Source organism: Oncorhynchus kisutch, linkage group LG29, assembly GCF_002021735.2.
Source record: "Oncorhynchus kisutch isolate 150728-3 linkage group LG29, Okis_V2, whole genome shotgun sequence".
In the NCBI taxonomy this organism is placed as follows: Eukaryota; Metazoa; Chordata; class Actinopteri; order Salmoniformes; family Salmonidae; genus Oncorhynchus; species Oncorhynchus kisutch.
The window spans coordinates 37948742-37970702 of record NC_034202.2 but is presented as its reverse complement, the minus strand read 5'-3'; the positions used below and the strand labels follow the sequence as shown (position 1 = coordinate 37970702).

Sequence of the window (21961 nt, the reverse complement as noted above, 5' to 3'; positions counted from 1 at the left end):
TGGCAAAATGTGTAGAATAGCATTGAGATTAGCTTTAAAACAGCATCATTTTCTCTGCCCCATGGCAACATGTGTAGAAGTTCAAGAAGATAGCTATTTTCCTTTAAAAAATGGTTTTCATTGTTCAGACCTTGCAGAGAGGAGCCTCGCTAACTACACTACACCACTGACCTGATGCCTATAGCAGAATGTATACTAATACTGTGTGTGTGTGTGTGTGTGTGTGTGTGTGTGTGTGTGTGTGTGTGTGTGTGTGTGTTGTGTTGTGTCTCCGTAGCGTATGAACATAGGTCTGAGGGCCTTCCTGGTGATAGCTGATGCCCTGCAGCAGAAGGATGGGGAGCCTCCCATGCCCAACACTGGAGCCACTCTGCCCTCTGGAAACTCTCTGAAGAAGAAGAAGACTTACCTCAGCAAGACGCTCACTGAGGATGAAGCCCAACTCATAGGTGTGTGTGTGTATTTGCCCCATGAAGTGGCACTAGAGACGCTCTCCCACTAGTGATGGGGGAAAAAACGATACAGTTACATATCGCAATAATATTTTATATGATATTATGTCGATACTTTGTCTCCAAGTATCAATTTGTAAAAATAATATATTGTTTTATTTCTTTCTGTTGCTAGATAGTGTTAGCTAGCGCTAGTCGGCTGTACCTGCTTCAAAACTCTGGTATTTTTCATCCTATAGCTTGTTCTCCATCTTTTTTTTAAATAGTGAGCCAAACATGTTTTCAGAACTTTTATTGTCGGGACTGATCAAAACCAATTTTCCCATGTTCTCTCGCAGCAGACATGTAGTGAGCAATATGTTTGGAACTTCAAATCACAATAAAATCACAGTATCGTATCACAACACATATAGAATCTTGAGAATCACAATACATATAGAATCTTGAGAATCACAATACATATAGAATCTTGAGAATCACAATACATATAGAATCTTGAGAATCACAATACATATAGAATCTTGAGAATCACAATACATATAGAATCTTGAGAATCACAATACATATAGAATCTTGAGAATCACAATACATATAGAATCTTGAGAATCACAATACATATAGAATCTTGAGAATCACAATACATATAGAATCTTGAGAATCACAATACATATAGAATCTTGAGAATGATGAGTGTCGCAGTACATATCGTATTGGCACCGACAGGGCCTTCAGAAAGTATTCACACCCCTTGACCTTTTCCACATCTTGTTGTGTTACAGCCTGAATATAAAATGGAATGAATAGAGATTTTGTTTTCTTCGTCACTGTCCTACACACAATACCCCATAATGTCAAAGTTGAATTATGTTTTTAGAAATGTTTACATCATTAATAAAAAATGTAAAGCTGAAATGTCTTGTCAGTAACTATTCAACACCTTTGTTATGACAAGCCTAAATACGTTCAGTATTTAGTAAACATGTGCTTAAAACCCCTAAGGTCAATGTCCAGGCCTATCTGGGGTCTGGGGTCCATGTCTATCTGGGGTCCATGTCTATCTGGGGTCCATGTCTATCTGGGGTCTGGGGTCCATGTCTATCTGGGGTCCATGTCTGTCTGGGGTCTATGTCTATCTGGGGTCTATGTCTATCTGGGGTCTGGGGTCTATGTCTATCTGGGGTCTGGGGTCTATGTCTATCTGGGGTCCATGCCTATCTGGGGTCCATGTCTATCTGGGGTCTATGTCTATCTGGGGTCTATGTCTATCTGGGGTCTAGGGTCCATGTCTATCTGGGGTCCATGCCTATCTGGGGTCCATGTCTATCTGGGGTCCATGTCTATCTGGGGTCCATGTCTATCTGGGGTCTGGGGTCCATGTCTATCTGGGGTCCATGTCTATCTGGGGTCCATGTCTATCTGGGGTCTGGGGTCCATGTCTATCTGGGGTCCATGTCTATCTGGGGTCCATGTCTATCTGGGGTCTGGGATCCATGTCTATCTGGGGTCCATGTCTATCTGGGGTCTATGTCTATCTGGGGTCCGGGGTCTATGTCTATCTGGGGTCCGGGGTCTATCTGGGGTCTATGTCTATCTGGGGTCTATGTCTATCTGGGGTCTATGTCTATCTTGGATCCATGCCTATTTGGGGTCTAGGGTCCATGTCTATCTGGGGTCCATGTCTATCTGGGGTCCATGTCTATCTGGGGTCTGGAGTCCATGTCTATCTGGGGTCCATGTCTATCTGGGGTCTGGGGTCCATGTCTATCTGGGGTCCATGTCTATCTGGGGTCTGGAGTCCATGTCTATCTGGGGTCCATGTCTATCTGGGGTCTGGGGTCCATGTCTATCTGGGGTCCATGTCTATCTGGGGTCCATCTGTTGTTCCATGCAGTGAATCTGTTATTCAGTGCGTTTGTATGGGCTAATAACAGTAAGGCCCAAAAAGTATTTTCATCAAATATATATATAAAATGATCCTTGATAAGATATTTTCTTTAAAAAATTCCCTATAGCTAGTAAAGTTCAGGAAGAGTTCAGGAGCTCATTACCCCTCTCTCTCTCTCTCTCTCTCTCTCTCTCTCTAGGTATGTCTCTGTACTACTCCCAGGTGCGTAAGGCCATAGACAACATCCTGAGACACTTGGACAAGGAGGTGGGCCGCTGTATGATGCTCACTAACGTACAGATGCTGAACAAGGAACCAGAGGACATGATCACGTATGTCCTGTATTTACTACCTACTATGACACTGTGTTGAAGCCACTCAATACTAGGTGGAAAACAATATTCTCCTTCTGATTGGTCCTAGTGTCACTATATTACTAATCTGTCCCTCCTCATGTCCATATGTCCTACCCTTACCCCCCCCCTCTCTCTCCCTCTCCCCCCCCTCTCTCTCTCCCTCTCCCCCCCTCTCTCCCCCCCCCCCCCCTCTCTCTCTCTCTCTCCCTCTCCCCCCTCTCCCCCCCCTCTCTCTCTCTCCCTCCCCCCCTCTCTCTCTCTCTCTCTCTCTCTCCCTCTCCCCCCTCTCCCCCCCACCTCTCTCTCCCCCCCCCCCCTCTCTCTCCCCCTCTCTCCTTCCCTCTTTCTCAGAGGGGAGAGGAAGCCTAAGATAGATCTGTTCAGGACGTGTGTGGCAGCTATTCCTCGTATCCTCCCTGACAGCATGTCCAAACCTGAACTCATAGACCTTTTGTCACGGTGAGCGTCCCAGTCTATCAAACTGTCACATATTCAACATTTGTTAAGTAAAAACTTCACCCTCCTGTCATGCTAATGCAACGCTAACTTAAAACACATAACTTGTGCAAAATATTTTGCCTCATATGAGTCTAATGGTTTCTCCTTTCTCCTGTCAGTCTGACTATATCTTTAGAATGTGTGGCATGTTCTAGAACCTCTCTGTGTTGTCTCTCCTGTCAGTCTGACTGTATCTTTAGAATGTGTGGCATGTTCTAGAACCTCTCTGTGTTCTCTCTCCTGTCAGTCTGACTGTATCTTTAGAATGTGTGGCATGTTCTAGAACCTCTCTGTGTTCTCTCCCCTGTCAGTCTAACTGTATCTTTAGAATGTGTGGCATGTTCTAGAACCTCTCTGTGTTGTCTTTCCTGTCAGTCTGACTGTATATTTAGAATGTGTGGCATGTTCTAGAACCTCGGTAATGCAATTTTCTTTTTGTCTGCTTGTTTTAGTAAATTCCAAAACTAAATTTAAGAAAAGTACTAGAAAAGTCTAAAGATGACTTTTCAACATTACCTGGTCCTGAGCACACTCACTAAATGTAATGTTGTAAAACTTCCCTCATGCTCCTATTGATGACGATGCTAGCAGCCATGTGAGTTAATGCTAGCTAGCTATTGACCGGAACATTAAGCTAGACCAACACAAACAAACGGACTATACAGCTACAAGTAGTGAGTGGAGTTACAAAGAAACTGTACTAAACAAGTTAAATGTCTTACCTGTGTTGAAATGTTTTCCACACACAAAGCTACGTGTAGCTTACTTGAACACTGGGTCCCCACATTTTCCACCCGAATAGCCTGAAGCCACAGGGCTCTTCTCGCAGGCTCTTATTCCCCTACGTGGGAGGCTTGCGAACCATAGGTCGGGATTTTTTACCTGGTTACTAGTACATTGAGAAAAACACCTCAGCTTTTCGGCATGTTTAGTTATTTTTGTATAATAAAAAATTGACAAGGAAGTTGGCTCTTTTACACTGGGGGTCAGTGTGAAAGAATGTTTGTTTTCCCCAATTTGTTGGCGTAGTCAAGGGGAGTTCCTTATTATTACGTGACTATTGACTCGGAGTATCTCTAAAATGTTTGGCGTATTCTAGAACCTCTCTGTCTTCTCTCTCCTGTCTGCCTGACTGTATCTTTAGAATGTTTGGCGTTTTCTAGAACCTCTCTGTCTTCTCTCTCCTGTCAGCCTGACTGTCCACATGGACGACGAGCTCCGCCTCATCTCCCAGAATTCCTTGCAGAGTCTGCTACTGGATTTCTCTGATTGGAGGGAGGACGTCCTGTTTGGATATACACACTTCCTGCTCCGAGAGGTGACTATATGTTTCAGATATATTTTATTGTAGAGCAGAGGTATTCATGCACATTTTGTTGAGTGAGCTCAATTATTTTACCTAAACGACAACATGAACATACAAAACATAACACCACGAGTATTACATCAGGAGTATTACATAAGGAGTTTTACACCAGGAGTATCAGGAGTACTACACCAGGAGTATTACATCAGGAGTATTACATCAGGAGTATTACACCAGGAGTATTACATCAGGAGTATCAGGAGTATTACACCAGGAGTATTACATCAGGAGTATTACACCAGGAGTATTACATCAGGAGTATCAGGAGTACTACACCAGGAGTATTACATCAGGAGTATTACATCAGGAGTATCAGGAGTATTACACCAGGAGTATTACACCAGGAGTAGCAGGAGTACTACACCAGGAGTATTAGGAGTATCAGGAGTATTACACCAGGAGTATTACACCAGGAGTATTACATCAGGAGTATTACACCAGGAGTATTACATCAGTAGTATTACACCAGGAGTATAACACCAGGAGTATTACATCAGGAGTATCAGGAGTATTACACCAGGAGTATCAGGAGTATTACACCAGGAGTATTACACCAGGAGTATCAGGAGTATTACACCAGGAGTATTACACCAGGAGTATTACATCAGGAGTATCAGGAGTATTACACCAGGAGTATCAGGAGTATCAGGAGTATTACACCAGGAGTATCAGGAGTACTACACCAGGAGTATTACACCAGGAGTATTACACCAGGAGTATCAGGAGTATTACATCAGGAGTATCAGGAGTACTACACCAGGAGTATCAGGAGTACTACACCAGGAGTATTACACAAGGAGTATCAGGAGTACTACACCAGGAGTATTAGGAGTATTACACCAGGAGTATCAGGAGTATCAGGAGTATTACACCAGGAGTATCAGGAGTACTACACCAGGAGTATTACACCAGGAGTATCAGGAGTATTACATCAGGAGTATCAGGAGTATTACACCAGGAGTATCAGGAGTACTACACCAGGAGTATTACATCAGGAGTATCAGGAGTATTACACCAGGAGTATCAGGAGTATTACACCAGGAGTATCAGGAGTACTACACCAGGAGTATTACATCAGGAGTATCAGGAGTACTACACCAGGAGTATTACATCAGGAGTATCAGGAGTACTACACCAGGAGTATTACATCAGGAGTATCAGGAGTATTACACCAGGAGTATTACATCAGGAGTATCAGGAGTATTACATCAGGAGTATTACACCAGGAGTATTACACCAGGAGTATCAGGAGTATTACATCAGGAGTATTACACCAGGAGTATTACATCAGGAGTATTACACCAGGAGTATTACACCAGAAGTATCAGGAGTATCAGGAGTATTACATCGGGAGTATTACATCGGGAGTATCAGGAGTATAACATCAGGAGTATTACACCAGGAGTATCAGGAGTATTACATCAGGAGTATCAGGAGTATTATACCAGGAGTATCAGGAGTACTACACCAGGAGTATCAGGAGTATCAGGAGTATTACACCAGGAGTATCAGGAGTATCAGGAGTATTACACCAGGAGTATCAGGAGTATCAGGAGTATTACACCAGGAGTATCAGGAGTATCAGGAGTATTACATCAGGAGTATCAGGAGTATCAGGAGTATTACACCAGGAGTATCAGGAGTATCAGGAGTATTACATCAGGAGTTTCAGGAGTATCAGGAGTATTACACCAGGAGTATCAGGAGTATCAGGAGTATTACACCAGGAGTATCAGGAGTATCAGGAGTATTACACCAGGAGTATCAGGAGTATTACACCAGGAGTATTACACCAGGAGTATCAGGAGTACTACACCAGGAGTATCAGGAGTATTACACCAGGAGTATTACACCAGGAGTATCAGGAGTATTACATCAGGAGTATCAGGAGTACTACACCAGGAGTATCAGGAGTACTACACCAGGAGTATTACACAAGGAGTATCAGGAGTATTACACAAGGAGTATTACATCAGGAGTATCAGGAGTATCAGGAGTACTACACCAGGAGTATTAGGAGTATTACACCAGGAGTATCAGGAGTATCAGGAGTATTACACCAGGAGTATCAGGAGTATTACATCAGGAGTATCAGGAGTATTACATCAGGAGTATCAGGAGTATTACACCAGGAGTATCAGGAGTATTACATCAGGAGTATCAGGAGTACTACACCAGGAGTATTAGGAGTATTACACCAGGAGTATCAGGAGTATTACACCAGGAGTATCAGGAGTATTACATCAGGAGTATCAGGAGTATTACATCAGGAGTATCAGGAGTATTACACCAGGAGTATCAGGAGTACTACACCAGGAGTATTACATCAGGAGTATCAGGAGTACTACACCAGGAGTATTACATCAGGAGTATTACACCAGGAGTATTACATCAGGAGTATCAGGAGTATTACATCGGGAGTATTACACCAGGAGTATTACACCAGGAGTATTACATCAGGAGTATTACACCAGGAGTATTACACCAGAAGTATCAGGAGTATCAGGAGTATTACATCGGGAGTATCAGGAGTATAACATCAGGAGTATTACACCAGGAGTATCAGGAGTATTACATCAGGAGTATCCGGAGTATTATACCAGGAGTATCAGGAGTACTACACCAGGAGTATTACATCAGGAGTATCAGGAGTATTACACCAGGAGTATCAGGAGTACTACATCAGGAGTATCAGGAGTACTACACCAGGAGTATCAGGAGTACTACACCAGGAGTATCAGGAGTATCAGGAGTACTACATCAGGAGTATTACACCAGGAGTATTACATCGGGAGTATTACACCAGGAGTATTACACCAGGAGTATCAGGAGTATCAGGAGTATTACACCAGGAGTATCAGGAGTATTACACCAGGAGTATTACATCAGGAGTATTACATCAGGAGTATTACACCAGGAGTATCAGGAGTATTACACCAGGAGTATCAGGAGTATTACACCAGGAGTATCAGGAGTACTACACCAGGAGTATCAGGAGTATTACACCAGGAGTATTACACCAGGAGTATCAGGAGTATTACATCAGGAGTATCAGGAGTACTACACCAGGAGTATCAGGAGTACTACACCAGGAGTATTACACAAGGAGTATCAGGAGTACTACACCAGGAGTATTAGGAGTATTACACCAGGAGTATCAGTAGTATCAGGAGTATTACACCAGGAGTATCAGGAGTACTACACCAGGAGTATCAGGAGTATTACATCAGGAGTATCAGGAGTATTACACCAGGAGTATCAGGAGTATTACACCAGGAGTATCAGGAGTACTACATCAGGAGTATTACACCAGGAGTATCAGGAGTATTACATCAGGAGTATCAGGAGTATTACACCAGGAGTATCAGGAGTACTACACCAGGAGTATTACATCAGGAGTATCAGGAGTACTACACCAGGAGTATTACATCAGGAGTATCAGGAGTATTACACCAGGAGTATTACACCAGGAGTATCAGGAGTATTACATCAGGAGTATTACACCAGGAGTATTACACCAGGAGTATTAAATCAGGAGTATTACACCAGGAGTATTACACCAGAAGTATCAGGAGTATTACATCGGGAGTATTACATCGGGAGTATCAGGAGTATTACATCGGGAGTATTACATCAGGAGTATCAGGAGTATCAGGAGTATAACATCAGGAGTATTACACCAGGAGTATCAGGAGTATTACATCAGGAGTATCAGGAGTATTACACCAGGAGTATCAGGAGTATTACACCAGGAGTATCAGGAGTACTACATCAGGAGTATTACACCAGGAGTATCAGGAGTATTACATCAGGAGTATCAGGAGTATTACATCAGGAGTACTACACCAGGAGTATTACATCAGGAGTATCAGGAGTATTACACCAGGAGTATTACACCAGGAGTATTACATCAGGAGTATTACATCAGGAGTATCAGGAGTACTACACAAGGAGTATTACATCAGGAGTATCAGGAGTATTACACCAGGAGTATCAGGAGTATTACACCAGGAGTATCAGGAGTACTACACCAGGAGTATTACATCAGGAGTATCAGGAGTATTACACCAGGAGTATTACACCAGGAGTATCAGGAGTATTACATCAGGAGTATAACATCAGGAGTATAACACCAGGAGTATTACATCAGGAGTATAACACCAGGAGTATTACACCAGGAGTATCAGGAGTATTGCATTAGGAGTATTACATATATGTATGGTGAAGCCTCAACTGTTAGCCCCCTTTTCCAATTCAAATGAGCTCCAACAAATAGTGAATAATGACAACATTGCTGTTGTTTCGTGTGACTACAGCGCCGATGATAAAAGGCTAAAATAGAGACATGTTCTAATTGAGAGAGGCGTCAAAGCAGACAATTCGCCCGCCCGGCATCGGTCACTATATCTCAAAACAATGCATTGTAAAATAAATCACACACACACTTCACATGCTGACAGGTACATTTCAATTCAGGGGATTAACTGAAATTCCAATTCAAGTTTTAAAACCTTGAAAGTGACATTGATTTTCATGGGAGGATATCTCAGTTGAATTGACAAAATACTGAATATCATTTATCTGTGGTCTACCTTGTATGTACAGTATATCATGTATTGACAGCTCTGTGTGATAGCTTCCTCTCTGCTCTCTGTGATGGCTCTGTGTGATGGCTCCCTCACTGCTGTCTGTGATGGCTCTGTGTGATGGCTCCCTCTCTGTGATGGCTCTGTGTGAGGCGTTCCCTCTCTGTGATGGCTCTGTGTGATGGTTCCCTCACTGCTCTGTGTGATGGCCCCCCCTCTGCTCTGTGTGATGGCCCCCCCTCTGCTCTGTGTGATGGCTCTGTGTGATGGTCTCCTCTCTGTGTGATGGCTCTGTGTGATGGTCTCCTCTCTGTGTGATGGCTCTGTGTGATGGTCTCCTCTCTGTGTGATGGCTCTGTGTGATGGTCTCCTCTCTGTGTGATGGCTCTGTGTGATGGTCTCCTCTCTGTGTGATGGTCTCCTCTCTGTGTGATGGTTCCGTCTCTGTGTGATGGCTCCCTCACTGCTCTGTGTGATGGCTCTGTGTGATGCCTCTGTGTGATGGCTCCCTCTCTGTGTGATAGCTCCCTCTCTGTGTGATGCCTCTGTGTGATGGCTCCCTCTCTGTGTGATGGCTCCCTCACTGCTCTGTGTGATGCCTCTGTATGATGGCTCCCTCTCTGTGTGATGGCTCCCTCTCTGTGTGTTGGTTCCCTCTCTGTGTGATGGCTCTGTGTGATGGCTCCCTCTCTGTGTGATAGCTCCCTCTCTGTGTGATGCCTCTGTGTGATGGCTCCCTCTCTGTGTGATGGCTCCCTCTCTGTGTGATGGTTCCCTCTCTGTGTGATGTCTCTGTGTGATGGCTCCCTCTCTGTGTGATAGCTCCCTCTCTGTGTGATGCCTCTGTGTGATGGCTCCCTCTCTGTGTGATGGCTCCCTCTCTGTGTGATGGCTCCCTCTCTGTGTGATGGCTCCCTCTCTGTGTGATGGCTCCCTCTCTGTGTGATGCCTCTGTGTGATGGCTCCCTCTCTGTGTGATGGCTCCCTCTCTGTGTGATGGCTCCCTCTCTGTGTGATAGCTCCCTCTCTGTGTGATGCCTCTGTGTGATGGCTCCCTCTCTGTGTGATGGCTCCCTCTCTGTGTGCCTCCAGGTTCAGGACACACACCAGGGTCTGCAGGACTCCTCCATCAAACTACTGCTGCAACTGCTCACACAGTGGAGACTCACACTGCAGGTCCCTGGGAACAAACGGGCTGCTGAGGTTTGTAGTGTGTGTAGGGTGTGTGTAATGTTTGTGTAGTGTGTCTATGTGTGTGTAGTGTGTGTGTGTGTGTGTGTGTGTGTAGTGTGTGTGTAGTGCGTGTGTGTGTAATGTTTGTGTAGTGTGTCTATGTGTGTGTAGTGTGTGTGTGTGTGTGTGTGTGTGTAGTGTGTGTGTAGTGCGTGTGTGTGTAGTGTTTGTGTAGTGTGTCTGTGTGTGTAGTGTATCTATGTGTGTATTTTACTGAGTATACATGCATGTCTGCTTCAGTGTGTTATATCTAACTCTCCCTCCCTCCCCAGGCCAGTCCCAGACTACCAGACCGTAGTCCTCACTGCTCAGTGCTTCATGCTGTAGAAGGCCTGGCTCTGCTGCTCCTCTGCTCCTGTCAGACCAGCACACGGAAACTGGCTGTGTCTGTTCTCAGAGAAATACGCATTCTCTTCAATACTATAGGACACGCAGAGGTATGGAGGGAGGGAGGGAGGGAGGGAGGGAGGGAGGGAGGGAGGGAGGGAGGGAGGGAGGGAGGGAGGGAGGGAGGGAGGGAGGGAAGGGCTGGTAAACTAGCTGTCTGTCCTCAGGGAGATACACATCCTCTTCAATACTATAAGACACGCAGAGGTATGAGGGGAGGGAGGGAGGGAGGGAGGGAGGGAGGGAGGGAGGGAGGGAGGGAGGGAGGGAGGGAGGGAGGGAGGGAGGGAGGGAGGGGAGGGAGGGAGGGAGATAAGGAGAAGAGGGAAGGGCTGGTAGACTGTCTGTCTGTCTTCAGGGAGATACACATCCTCTTCAATAACATCTGACATGCACAGGGAGGGAGGAGAGGCACGGAGGAAGGGAGGGAGGAAGGAGAGGCACGGAGGGAGGGAGGGAGGGAGGAAGGAGAGGCACGGAGGGAGGGAGGAGAGGCACGGAGGAAGGGAGGGAGGAAGGAGTGGCACGGAGGGAGGGAGGAGAGGCACGGAGGGAGGGAGGGAGGGAGGCACGGAGGGAGGGAGGAGAGGCATGGAGGGAGGGAGGGTGGGAGGGAGGGAGGGAGGAGAGGCACGGAGGGAGGGAGGGAGGGAGGGAGGGAGGGAGGGAGGGAGGGAGGGAGGGAGGGAGGGAGGGAGGGAGGGAGGGAGGGAGGGAGGAGAGGCACGGAGGGAGGAGAGGCACGGAGGGAGGAGAGGCACGGAGGGAGGGAGGGAGGGTAACTTAGATAAACGGACTCCAAAAGCCTTCTTGGGTTGTCCCCGTTGGAGAACCCTTTGAAGAACAACATTTTGGTTCCAGGTAGAACCCTCTGTAGAAAGGGTTCTTCATGGAACCCAAAAGGGTTCTACCTGGAACCAAAATAGGGTTCTTCAAAGGGTTCTCCTATAGGGCCTGCCGAAGAAGTCATTATGGATAGGGACTACTGGTCTGTCTCATCATTATGATAGAAGCATTACTAAAGTCCATTCTGTTGATAACTCTGTGTGTTTCTGTTTGTTTCCATTTAACTCCACGTACTGACGTCCATGGGCTTTCTTCCTCCCTGCAGGATGATGACAAGCCTATGATAGAGGTGATGGACCAGCTCAGTCCTGCTGTTATGGACAGCTTTGTACACGTGGCCGTGTCCGACTCTGTAAGTCACACTGTCTGTCTGTGTGTGTGTGTCTGTGTGTGTGTGTGTGTGTCTGTGTGTGTGTGTGTGTGTGTGTGTGTGTCTGTGTGTGTGTGTGTGTGTGTGTGTGTCTGTGTGTGTCTGTGTTTGTCTGTGTGTGTGTGTGTGTGTGTGTGTGTGTGTGTGTGTGTGTGTGTGTGTGTGTGTCTGTGTGTGTGTGTGTGTCTGTGTGTGTGTGTCTGTGTGTGTGTGTCTGTGTGTGTCCAAATACCAATACATGTGTTCTTCGTAGTAGGCTTTTTGGGTGTGCAAGAATAAAACGTTTTACAGTATGTGTCATATTGAAAATGCCAGGATGTACAGAACATGCTGATATCAGCTTAGACAAAATCTGATCATTAGAATAGGAGACGCGCTGTTAAACCATTAACCATTAAATGGTTCTCAGTTTGGATGAGTAGTATGGTGATAGTACGTTCTGATAGTATGTTGTATGATAAGTACACAGTATGTCGTTTAATTTAGTGGTAGACAAGACAGGTTAGTAGACAAGGCCTGTGTGTTTCCTTAATTTCTCCTCTCCTCTCCTCTCCTCTCCTCTCCTCTCCTCTCCTCTCCTCTCCTCTCCTCTCCTCTCCTCTCCTCTCCTCTCCTCTCCTCTCCTCTCCTCTCCTCTCCTCTCCTCTCCTCTCCTCTCCTCTCCTCTCCTCTCCTCTCTCACTCCTCCCCCTCCTCTCTCCTCCCCTCTCCTCTCCTCTCCTCTCCTCTCCTCTCCTCTCCTCTCCTCTCCTCTCCTCTCCTCCTCTCCTCTCCTCTCCTCTCCTCTCCTCTCCTCTCCTCTCCTCTCCTCTCCTCTCCTCCACTCCTCTCACTCCTCTCCTTACTCCCCTGTCCTCTCTCTACTCCTCTCCCCTCCTCTCTCCTTCCCCTCCCCACTCCCTCCTCTCCTCTCCTCTCCCCTCCTCTCTCCTCCCCCCTCCCCACTCCCTCCTCTCCTCTCCTCTCCTCTCCTCTCCTCTCCTCTCCTCTCCTCTCCTCTCCTCTCCTCTCCTCTCCTCTCCTCTCCTCTCCTCTCCTCTCCTCTCCTCTCCTCTCCTCTCCTCTCCTCTCTCTCCTCTCCTCTCCTCTCCTCTCCTCTCCTCTCCTCTCCTCTCCTCTCCTCTCCTCTCCTCTCCTCTCCTCTCCTCACCCCTCTCCCTCCTCTCCTCTCTCCTCCCCCTCTAGTCCACCCTCCCTCTCAGCCACCACGTGGACCTACAGTGGTTGGTGGAGTGGACAGCCAGACTGGTGAGCAGTGCCTACGACGTGAAGAGTCCCAGCCATGTATGGATCTATGCCCAGTGTGTCAAAGACCCCTGGGTACTCTGTCTGCACAGCTTCCTGCGCCAGGAACACCTCCCCAAACTCTGCCCTACCGCTCTCAGCTACGCCTGGCCATACGCATTCACCAGGCTACAGCTGCTGCTGCCGCTGGTTGACCCCAAGTACGTACAACACACAGGGGTCAGACACACACACACACACACACACACACAGACACACACATACACGCCTATGTGTGTAGACATGGTCAGACACAGGAACACCTAAACCCAGTCTTACTGTGCCCTTTTGTCCTACCTAGCAATAGCTCTGTTTCTGTATGTAGCTTCATCTGTATCTGTATGTAGCTTCATCTGTATCTGTACCTGTATCTGTATGTACCTGTATCTGTACCTGTATCTGTTTTGTAGCTGCGTCTGTAGCTGTTATGTATCTGTATCTCTGTATCTGTAGCTGTAGTTGTAGCTGTATCTGTAGCTGGTATGTATCTGTATCTGTATCTGTATCTGTAGCTGGTATGTATCTGTATCTGTATCTGTATCTGTAGCTGGTATGTATCTGTATCTGTATCTGTAGCTGGTATGTATCTGTATCTGTATCTGTAGCTGGTATGTATCTGTATCTGTATCTGTAGCTGGTATGTATCTGTATCTGTAGCTGTATCTGTACCTGTAGCTGTATCTGTAGCTGTATCTGTATCTGTATCTGTATCTGTATCTGTAGTTGTATCTGTATCTGTATCTGTATCTGTAGTTGTATCTGTATCTGTATCTGTATCTGTAGCTGTAGCTGTATCTGTAGCTGTTATGTATCTGTATCTGTATCTGTATCTGTAGCTGTAGCTGTAACTGTTATTTATCTGTATCTGTAGCTGTAGCTGTAGCTGTAACTGTTATTTATCTGTATCTGTATCTGTAGCTGTAGCTGTTATGTATCTGTAGCTGTAGCTGTAGCTGTTATGTATCTGCATCTGTATCTGTAGCTGTACCTGTATCTGTAGCTGTTATGTATCTGTATCTGTAGCTGTAGCTGTTATGTATCTGCATCTGTAGCTGTAGCTGTACCTGTATCTGTAGCTGTAGCTGTAGCTGTATCTGTATCTGTATCTGTATCTGTATCTGTATCTGTATCTGTATCTGTATCTGTATCTGTAGCTGTGTCTGTAGCTGTAACTGTTATTTATCTGTATCTGTATCTGTAGCTGTAGCTGTAGCTGTTATGTATCTGCATCTGTAGCTGTAGCTGTACCTGTATCTGTAGCTGTTATGTATCTGTATCTGTAGCTGTAGCTGTTATGTATCTGCATCTGTAGCTGTAATTGTATCTGTACCTGTAGCTGTTATGTATCTGTAGCTGTAGCTGTTATGTATCTGCATCTGTAGCTGTAACTGTTATTTATCTGTATCTGTAGCTGTAGCTGTAGCTGTTATGTACCTGTAGCTGTAGCTGTGTCTGTAGCTGTAACTGTTATGTATCTGTATCTGTATCTGTATCTGTAGCTGTAACTGTATCTGTATCTGTATCTTCATCTGTAGCTGTGTCTGTAGCTGTAACTGTATCTGTATCTGTATCTGTATCTGCATCTGTAGCTGTATCTGTAGCTGTAACTGTTATTTATCTGTATCTGTATCTGTATCTGTAGTTGTATCTGTATCTGTAGTTGTATCTGTATCTGTATCTGTAGTTGTATCTGTATCTGTATCTGTACCTGTAGCGAACATTAATTAGGACAACTACACTGTTGTTCATTGATTATTGATTACATTAATTAGGACCACTATGCTGCTATTTATTGACACACACACACTAACACGGAACCCAAACCGGCTGCGCGCGTTGCGCCATCGTGCAGTATCGTGCATACGATAGCCTGCGTGTCGTTTAACCTGCGTGTTGTAGATCACAACACGCAGGTTAAAATATCAAAACAAACTCTGAACCAATGACATTAATTTGTGGACAGGTCGAAAAGCATTAAACATGTATGGCAATTTAGCTAGTTAGCTTGCACTTGCTAGCTAATTTGTCCTATTTAGCTAGCTTGCAGTTGCTAGATAATTTGTCCTGGGATATAAACATTGAGTTGTTATTTTACCTGAAATGCACAAGGTCCTCTACTCCACCAATTAATCCACACATAAAACGGTCAACCGAATAGTTTCTAGTCATCTCTCCTCCTTCCAGGCTTTTTCATCTTTGAACTTATATGGTGATTGGCATCTACACTTTCAGAGTATTACCACGACAACCCGCAAAACAGTTCATATTTCAATCACCCACGTGGGTATAGCCAATGAGGAGAAGGCACGTGGGTACCTGCCTCTATAAACCAATGAGGAGATGGGAGAGGCAGGACTTGCAGCGAGATCTGTGTCAGAAATAGAACTGACTTCTATTTTAGCCCTTGGCAACGCAGACGCTCGTTGACGCACACGAGCAGCGTGGGTGCAATTATTAAATAATATAGATTTCTAAATGTATTTTGTGCACTCGACGCGAACGGTGTAGTCAGGGTATAACACCCACACACATACACACACACAGACACACACACAGACATCACACACACACACAGACATCACACACACACACACAGACATCACACACACACACAGACATCACACACACACACAGACATCACACACACATACGCTGCTGCAATACTGTTTACTTTTATTATTATTATTGTTATTATTACCGTGACCGTGTGTGTGGTGTCTGTGTGTGTGATGTCTGTGTGTGTGATGTCTGTGTGTGTGATGTCTGTGTGTGTGTGATGTCTGTGTGTGTGATGTCTGTGTGTGTGATGTCTGTGTGTGTGTGATGTCTGTGTGTGTGATGTCTGTGTGTGTGATGTCTGTGTGTGTGTGTGATGTCTGTGTGTGTGTGTGATGTCTGTGTGTGTGTATGGTGTCTGTGTGTGTGTGTGATGTCTGTGTGTGTGTGTGTGATGTCTGTGTGTGTGTATGGTGTCTGTGTGTGTGTGTGTGTGATGTCTGTGTGTGTGTATGGTGTCTGTGTGTGTGTGTGTGTGTGTGTGCATGTGTGTGTGTGTGCATGTGTGTGTGTGTGTGTGTGATGTCTGTGTGTGTGTATGGTGTCTGTGTGTGTGTGTGTGATGTCTGTGTGTGTGTATGGTGTCTGTGTGTGTGTGTGATGTCTGTGTGTGTGTGTGATGTCTGTGTGTGTGTGTGTGATGTCTGTGTGTGTGTATGGTGTCTGTGTGTGTGTGTGTGTGTGCATGTGTGTGTGTGTGTGTGTGATGTCTGTGTGTGTGTATGGTGTCTGTGTGTGTGTGTGTGTGTGCATGTGTGCGTGTGTGTGTGTGTGTGATGTGTGTGTTACAGCAGTCCAGTGAATGCTAAGAAGACCTCGTCGGCGGGCTCCAGTGACAGCTCCATCTCTCTGTGGCGGAACTACCTGATCCTGTGTCTGGGCGTGGCCAAACCCAGCATCATGTCACCTGGGCACCTGAGAGCCTCCACACCTGAAATCACTGCTACCACACCTGACGGCAGTGTTACCTACGACAACAAGGTAGAGGGGGTGGTAGATGGATAGGTGGGGGGATGTGTGAGTGTGTGCGTGTGCGCGTGTGTGTGTTATTGATGATGTATTCATTGTGTATTGATCAGGTTATAGGTACTATGTCAGTGGCTACGTTCAGATCTGTGTGTGTTATTGATGATGTATTCATTGTGTATTGATCAGGTGATAGGTACTCCGTCAGTGGCGTGGCTCCTGAAACAGCTGGTCCCTCTGATGAGAGCTGAGAGCATAGAGATCACTGAATGTCTAGTGCTGGGCCTCGGACGCACCAACGCACTGGTGTTCAGGTATCACATACACACAGACGCACACGCACAGACACACACACACGCACGCACGCACACACACACATGCACACACAGACAGACACACACACGCACACACATGCACACCACACACAGACAGACACACACACGCACACAGACAGACACACACACACACAGACACACACACACACACACACACACACACACACACACACACACACACACACACACACACACACACACACACACACACACACACATACACACACACACACACACACACACACACACACACACACACACACACACACACACACACACACACACACACACACAGACAGACAGACACGCGCACACACACACAAGCACACACACACACACTATCCCTACCCTACTATCCCCTACAGCCCCAGCCCCTATGTCCTACCCCCTACCCACTATCCCCTACATCCCCAGCCCCTATGTCCTACCCCCTACCCACTATCCCCTACAGCCCCAGCCCCTATGTCCTACCCCCTACCCACTATCCCCTACAGCCCCAGCCCCTATGTCCTACCCCCTACCGACTATCCCCTACAGCCCCAGCCCCTATGTCCTACCCCCTATCCACTATCCCCTACAGCCCCAGCCCCTATGTCCTACCCCCTACCCACTATCCCCTACAGCCCCAGCCCCTATGTCCTACCCCCTACCCACTATCCCCTATAGCCCCAGCCCCTATGTCCTACCCCCTACCCACTATCCCCTACAGCCCCAGCCCCTATGTCCTACCCCCTACCCACTATCCCCTACAGCCCCTATGTCCTACCCCCTACCCACTATCCCCTACAGCCCCAGCCCCTATGTCCTACCCACTACCCACTATCCCCTACAGCCCCAGCCCCTATGTCCTACCCACTACCCACTATCCCCTACAGCCCCAGCCCCTATGTCCTACCCCCTACCCACTATCCACTATCCCCTACAGCCCCAGCCCCTATGTCCTACCCCCCTACCCACTATCCCCTACAGCCCCAGCCCCTATGTCCTACCCCCTACCCACTATCCCCTACAGCCCCAGCCCCTATGGCCTACCCCCTACCCACTACCCCCTACCCACTATCCCCTACAGCCCCAGCCCCTATGGCCTACCCCCTACCCACTACCCACTACCCACTATCCCCTACAGCCCCAGCCCCTATGTCCTACCCCCTACCCACTACCCACTATCCCCTACAGCCTATGCCCTACCCACTACCCACTATCCCCTACAGCCCCAGCCCCTATGTCCTACCCCCTACCCACTATCCCCTACAGCCCCAGCCCCTATGTCCTACCCCCTACCCACTATCCCCTACAGCCCCAGCCCCTATGTCCTACCCCCTACCCACTATCCCCTACAGCCCCAGCCCCTATGTCCTACCCCCTACCCACTATCCCCTACAGCCCCAGCCCCTATGTCCTACCCCCTACCCACTATCCCCTACAGCCCCAGCCCCTATGTCCTACCCCCTACCCACTATCCCCTACAGCCCCAGCCCCTATGTCCTACCCACTACCCACTATCCCCTACAGCCCCAGCCCCTATGTCCTACCCACTACCCACTATCCCCTACAGCCCCTATGTCCTACCCCCTACCCACTATCCACTATCCCCTACAGCCCCAGCCCCTATGTCCTACCCCCTACCCACTATCCCCTACAGCCCCAGCCCCTATGTCCTACCCCCTACCCACTATCCCCTACAGCCCCAGCCCCTATGTCCTACCCCCTACCCACTATCCCCTACAGCCCCAGCCCCTATGGCCTACCCCCTACCCACTACCCCCTACCCACTATCCCCTACAGCCCCAGCCCCTATGTCCTACCCACTACCCACTATCCCCTACAGCCCCAGCCCCTATGTCCTACCCACTACCCACTATCCCCTACAGCCTATGCCCTACCCCACTACCCACTATCCCCTACAGCCCCAGCCCCTATGTCCTACCCCCTACCCACTATCCCCTACAGCCCCCAGCCCCTATGTCCTACCCCCTACCCACTATCCCCTACAGCCCCAGCCCCTATGTCCTACCCCCTACCCACTATCCCCTACAGCCCCAAGCCCCTATGTCCTACCCACTATCCCCTACAGCCCCAGCCCCTATGTCCTACCCCCTACCCACTATCCCCTACAGCCCCAGCCCCTATGTCCTACCCCCTACCCACTATCCCCTACAGCCCCAGCCCCTATGTCCTATCCACTATCCCCTACAGCCCCAGCCCCTATGTCCTACCCCCTACCCACTACCCCCTACAGCCCCAGCCCCTATGTCCTACCCCCTACCCACTATCCCCTACAGCCCCAGCCCCTATGTCCTATCCACTATCCCCTACAGCCCCAGCCCCTATGTCCTACCCCCTACCCACTACCCCCTACAGCCCCAGCCCCTATGTCCTACCCCCTACCCACTATCCCCTACAGCCCCAGCCCCTATGTCCTACCCCCTACCCACTATCCCCTACAGCCCCTATGTCCTACCCCCTACCCACTATCCCCTACATCCCCAGCCCCTATGTCCTACCCCCTACCCACTATCCCCTACAGCCCCAGCCCCTATGTCCTACCCCCTACCCACTATCCCCTACAGCCTACAGAAGGTAACAGGTTGCTATGTACTAATCAGAAGGTACCAGGTTGCTATGTACGAATCAGAAGGTACCAGGTTGCTATGTACGAATCAGAAGGTACCAGGTTGCTATGTACGAATCAGAAGGTACCAGGTTGCACACACACAGAGATGTGTTAAGGTTGGAGATTGAAAGAGAGATGGGTTAAGGATGGAGATGGATTGAAAGAGAGATGGGTTAAGGATGGAGATGGATTGAAAGAGATGGGTTAAGGATGGAGATGGATTGAAAGAGAGATGGGTTAAGGTTGGATATTGAAAGAGAGATGGGTTAAGGATGGAGATGGATTGAAAGAGAGATGGGTTAAGGTTGGAGATTGAAAGAGAGATGGGTTAAGGATGGAGATGGATTGAAAGAGAGATGGGTTAAGGTTGGAGATTGAAAGAGAGATGGGTTAAGGATGGAGATGGATTGAAAGAGAGATGGGTTAAGGTTGGAGATTGAAAGAGAGATGGGTTAAGGATGGAGATGGATTGAAAGAGAAAGATAGATGGGTTATGGTTGGAGATATATTGAAAGAGAATGATGAGAGTTTAGGTGAGGAGCAGAGATGGAGAGATTAGGTGAGGAGGAGAGATGGAGAGATTAGGAGGAGAGATAGAGAGATTAGGTGAGGGGGAGAGATGGAGAGATTAGGTGAGGAGGAGAGATGGAGAGATTAGGTGAGGAGGAGAGATGGAGAGATTAGGTGAGGAGGAGAGATGGAGAGATTAGGTGAGGAGGAGAGATGGAGAGATTAGGTGAGGAGGAGAGATGGAGAGATTAGGTGAGGAGGGGAGATAGAGAGATTAGGAGGAGAGATGGAGAGATTAGGTGAGGAGGGGAGATAGAGAGATTAGGAGGAGAGATGGAGAGATTAGGTGAGGAGGAGAGATGATAGATTAGTGGAGGTGTAATAACACCCTTGAGAAGTGTGAAAATTGTGAAAATGAATGAAGTGCAGGTTGAGTTAAATGCTTATTTGTTTTTAATGTGAGTAAAACACTTGTTTACACTCCTCTATTTAAACACTCCTTCAATTACAGTCCTCCCGTCCATCTCGCCTTCTCTCTCTTGCTTGCTCTCTGTGTCTATCTGTCTCTCTCTCTCGCTCTGTTCCTCTCTCTCTGTCTCTCTCTCTTTCTGTCTCTTTCTCTCTTGCTCTTTCTCTCTATGTGTGTGTCTGTGTGTGTCTGTGTGTGTGTGTGTGTGTGTGTGTGTGTGTGTGTGTGTGTGTGTGTGTGTGTGTGTGTGTGTGTGTGTGTGTGTGTGTGTGTGTGTGTGTGTGTGTGTGTGTGTGTGTGTGTGTGCGTGCGTGTGGCGGTAGAGGACAGGTATTTCAGTTAGACAGAAGGGATATTTCATTACGAGAAGAGAGAGAATTGTATTTGAGAGGAAGGTCATGCACAGACTAAAACATCTTCAGTCTCCACACAGATGAGCCTCTAGGGTACTCTATAGGGTTTGGGAATTAGGCTACCACTGTTTAAATACAGTGGGACTCAGACTTAAATGTTAATCTCCCTGAAGTCATACAATATGTCATGAACTCAAATCTATTTCCCTACGTTGTGTCCCCAATCATAGAGAATTAGTGGAGGAGCTCCACCCACTCATGAAGGAAGCCCTGGAACGGAGACCTGAGGTACAGTACTACTGTCTAACTGTCTGACTGTGTCTTTAACGGGACACTAGTTACCAAGCTGCTCTGTTTCCAGGTCCATCACAGTGTTCTAGAATCAGTGTCGTCCCAGAATAATGACATGTAAATGTGTCCCAGAATAATGTCATGTAAATGTGTCCTAGTATAATGTCATGTAAATGTGTCCTAGAATAATGCCATGTAAGTGTGTCCCAGAATAATGTCATGTAAATGTGTCCCAGAATAATGTCATGTAAATGTATTCCAGAATAATGTCATGTAAGTGTGTCCTAGCATAATGTCATGTAAATTTGTCCCAGAATAATGTCATGTAAATGTATCCCAGAATAATGTCATGTAAATGTGTCTAAGAATAATGTCATGTAAATGTGTTCTGGAATAATGTCATGTAAATGTGTTCTAGAATAATGTCATGTAAATGTGTTTTAGAATAATGTCATGTAAATGTGTTCTAGAATAATGTCATGTAAATGTGTTCTAGAATAAGAAGCGTCGTGAGAGGAGGGACCTGCTCAGACTGCAGCTTCTCAGAATCTTTGAACTGCTGGCCGACGCTGGAGTTATCAGTGACAGGTAGCACAAACACAAA

General features: G+C 47.3%; 1 protein-coding gene across 1 annotated transcript in view; it reads left to right on the top strand.

Moving 5' to 3' along the window:
• Window positions 1-21961, top strand: part of fryb (furry homolog b (Drosophila)) — a 120883-nt gene that overhangs the window by 21495 nt on the left and 77427 nt on the right. The window contains exons 12-23 of the mRNA XM_031808761.1: window positions 278-449; window positions 2537-2669; window positions 3045-3152; window positions 4383-4509; window positions 10236-10346; window positions 10649-10813; window positions 11875-11961; window positions 13165-13424; window positions 16611-16800; window positions 16975-17099; window positions 21297-21354; window positions 21854-21945. Of these exons, the coding sequence (XP_031664621.1) occupies window positions 278-449; window positions 2537-2669; window positions 3045-3152; window positions 4383-4509; window positions 10236-10346; window positions 10649-10813; window positions 11875-11961; window positions 13165-13424; window positions 16611-16800; window positions 16975-17099; window positions 21297-21354; window positions 21854-21945 (1628 nt within the window). The remainder of the gene's footprint in view (window positions 1-277; window positions 450-2536; window positions 2670-3044; window positions 3153-4382; window positions 4510-10235; window positions 10347-10648; window positions 10814-11874; window positions 11962-13164; window positions 13425-16610; window positions 16801-16974; window positions 17100-21296; window positions 21355-21853; window positions 21946-21961) is intronic.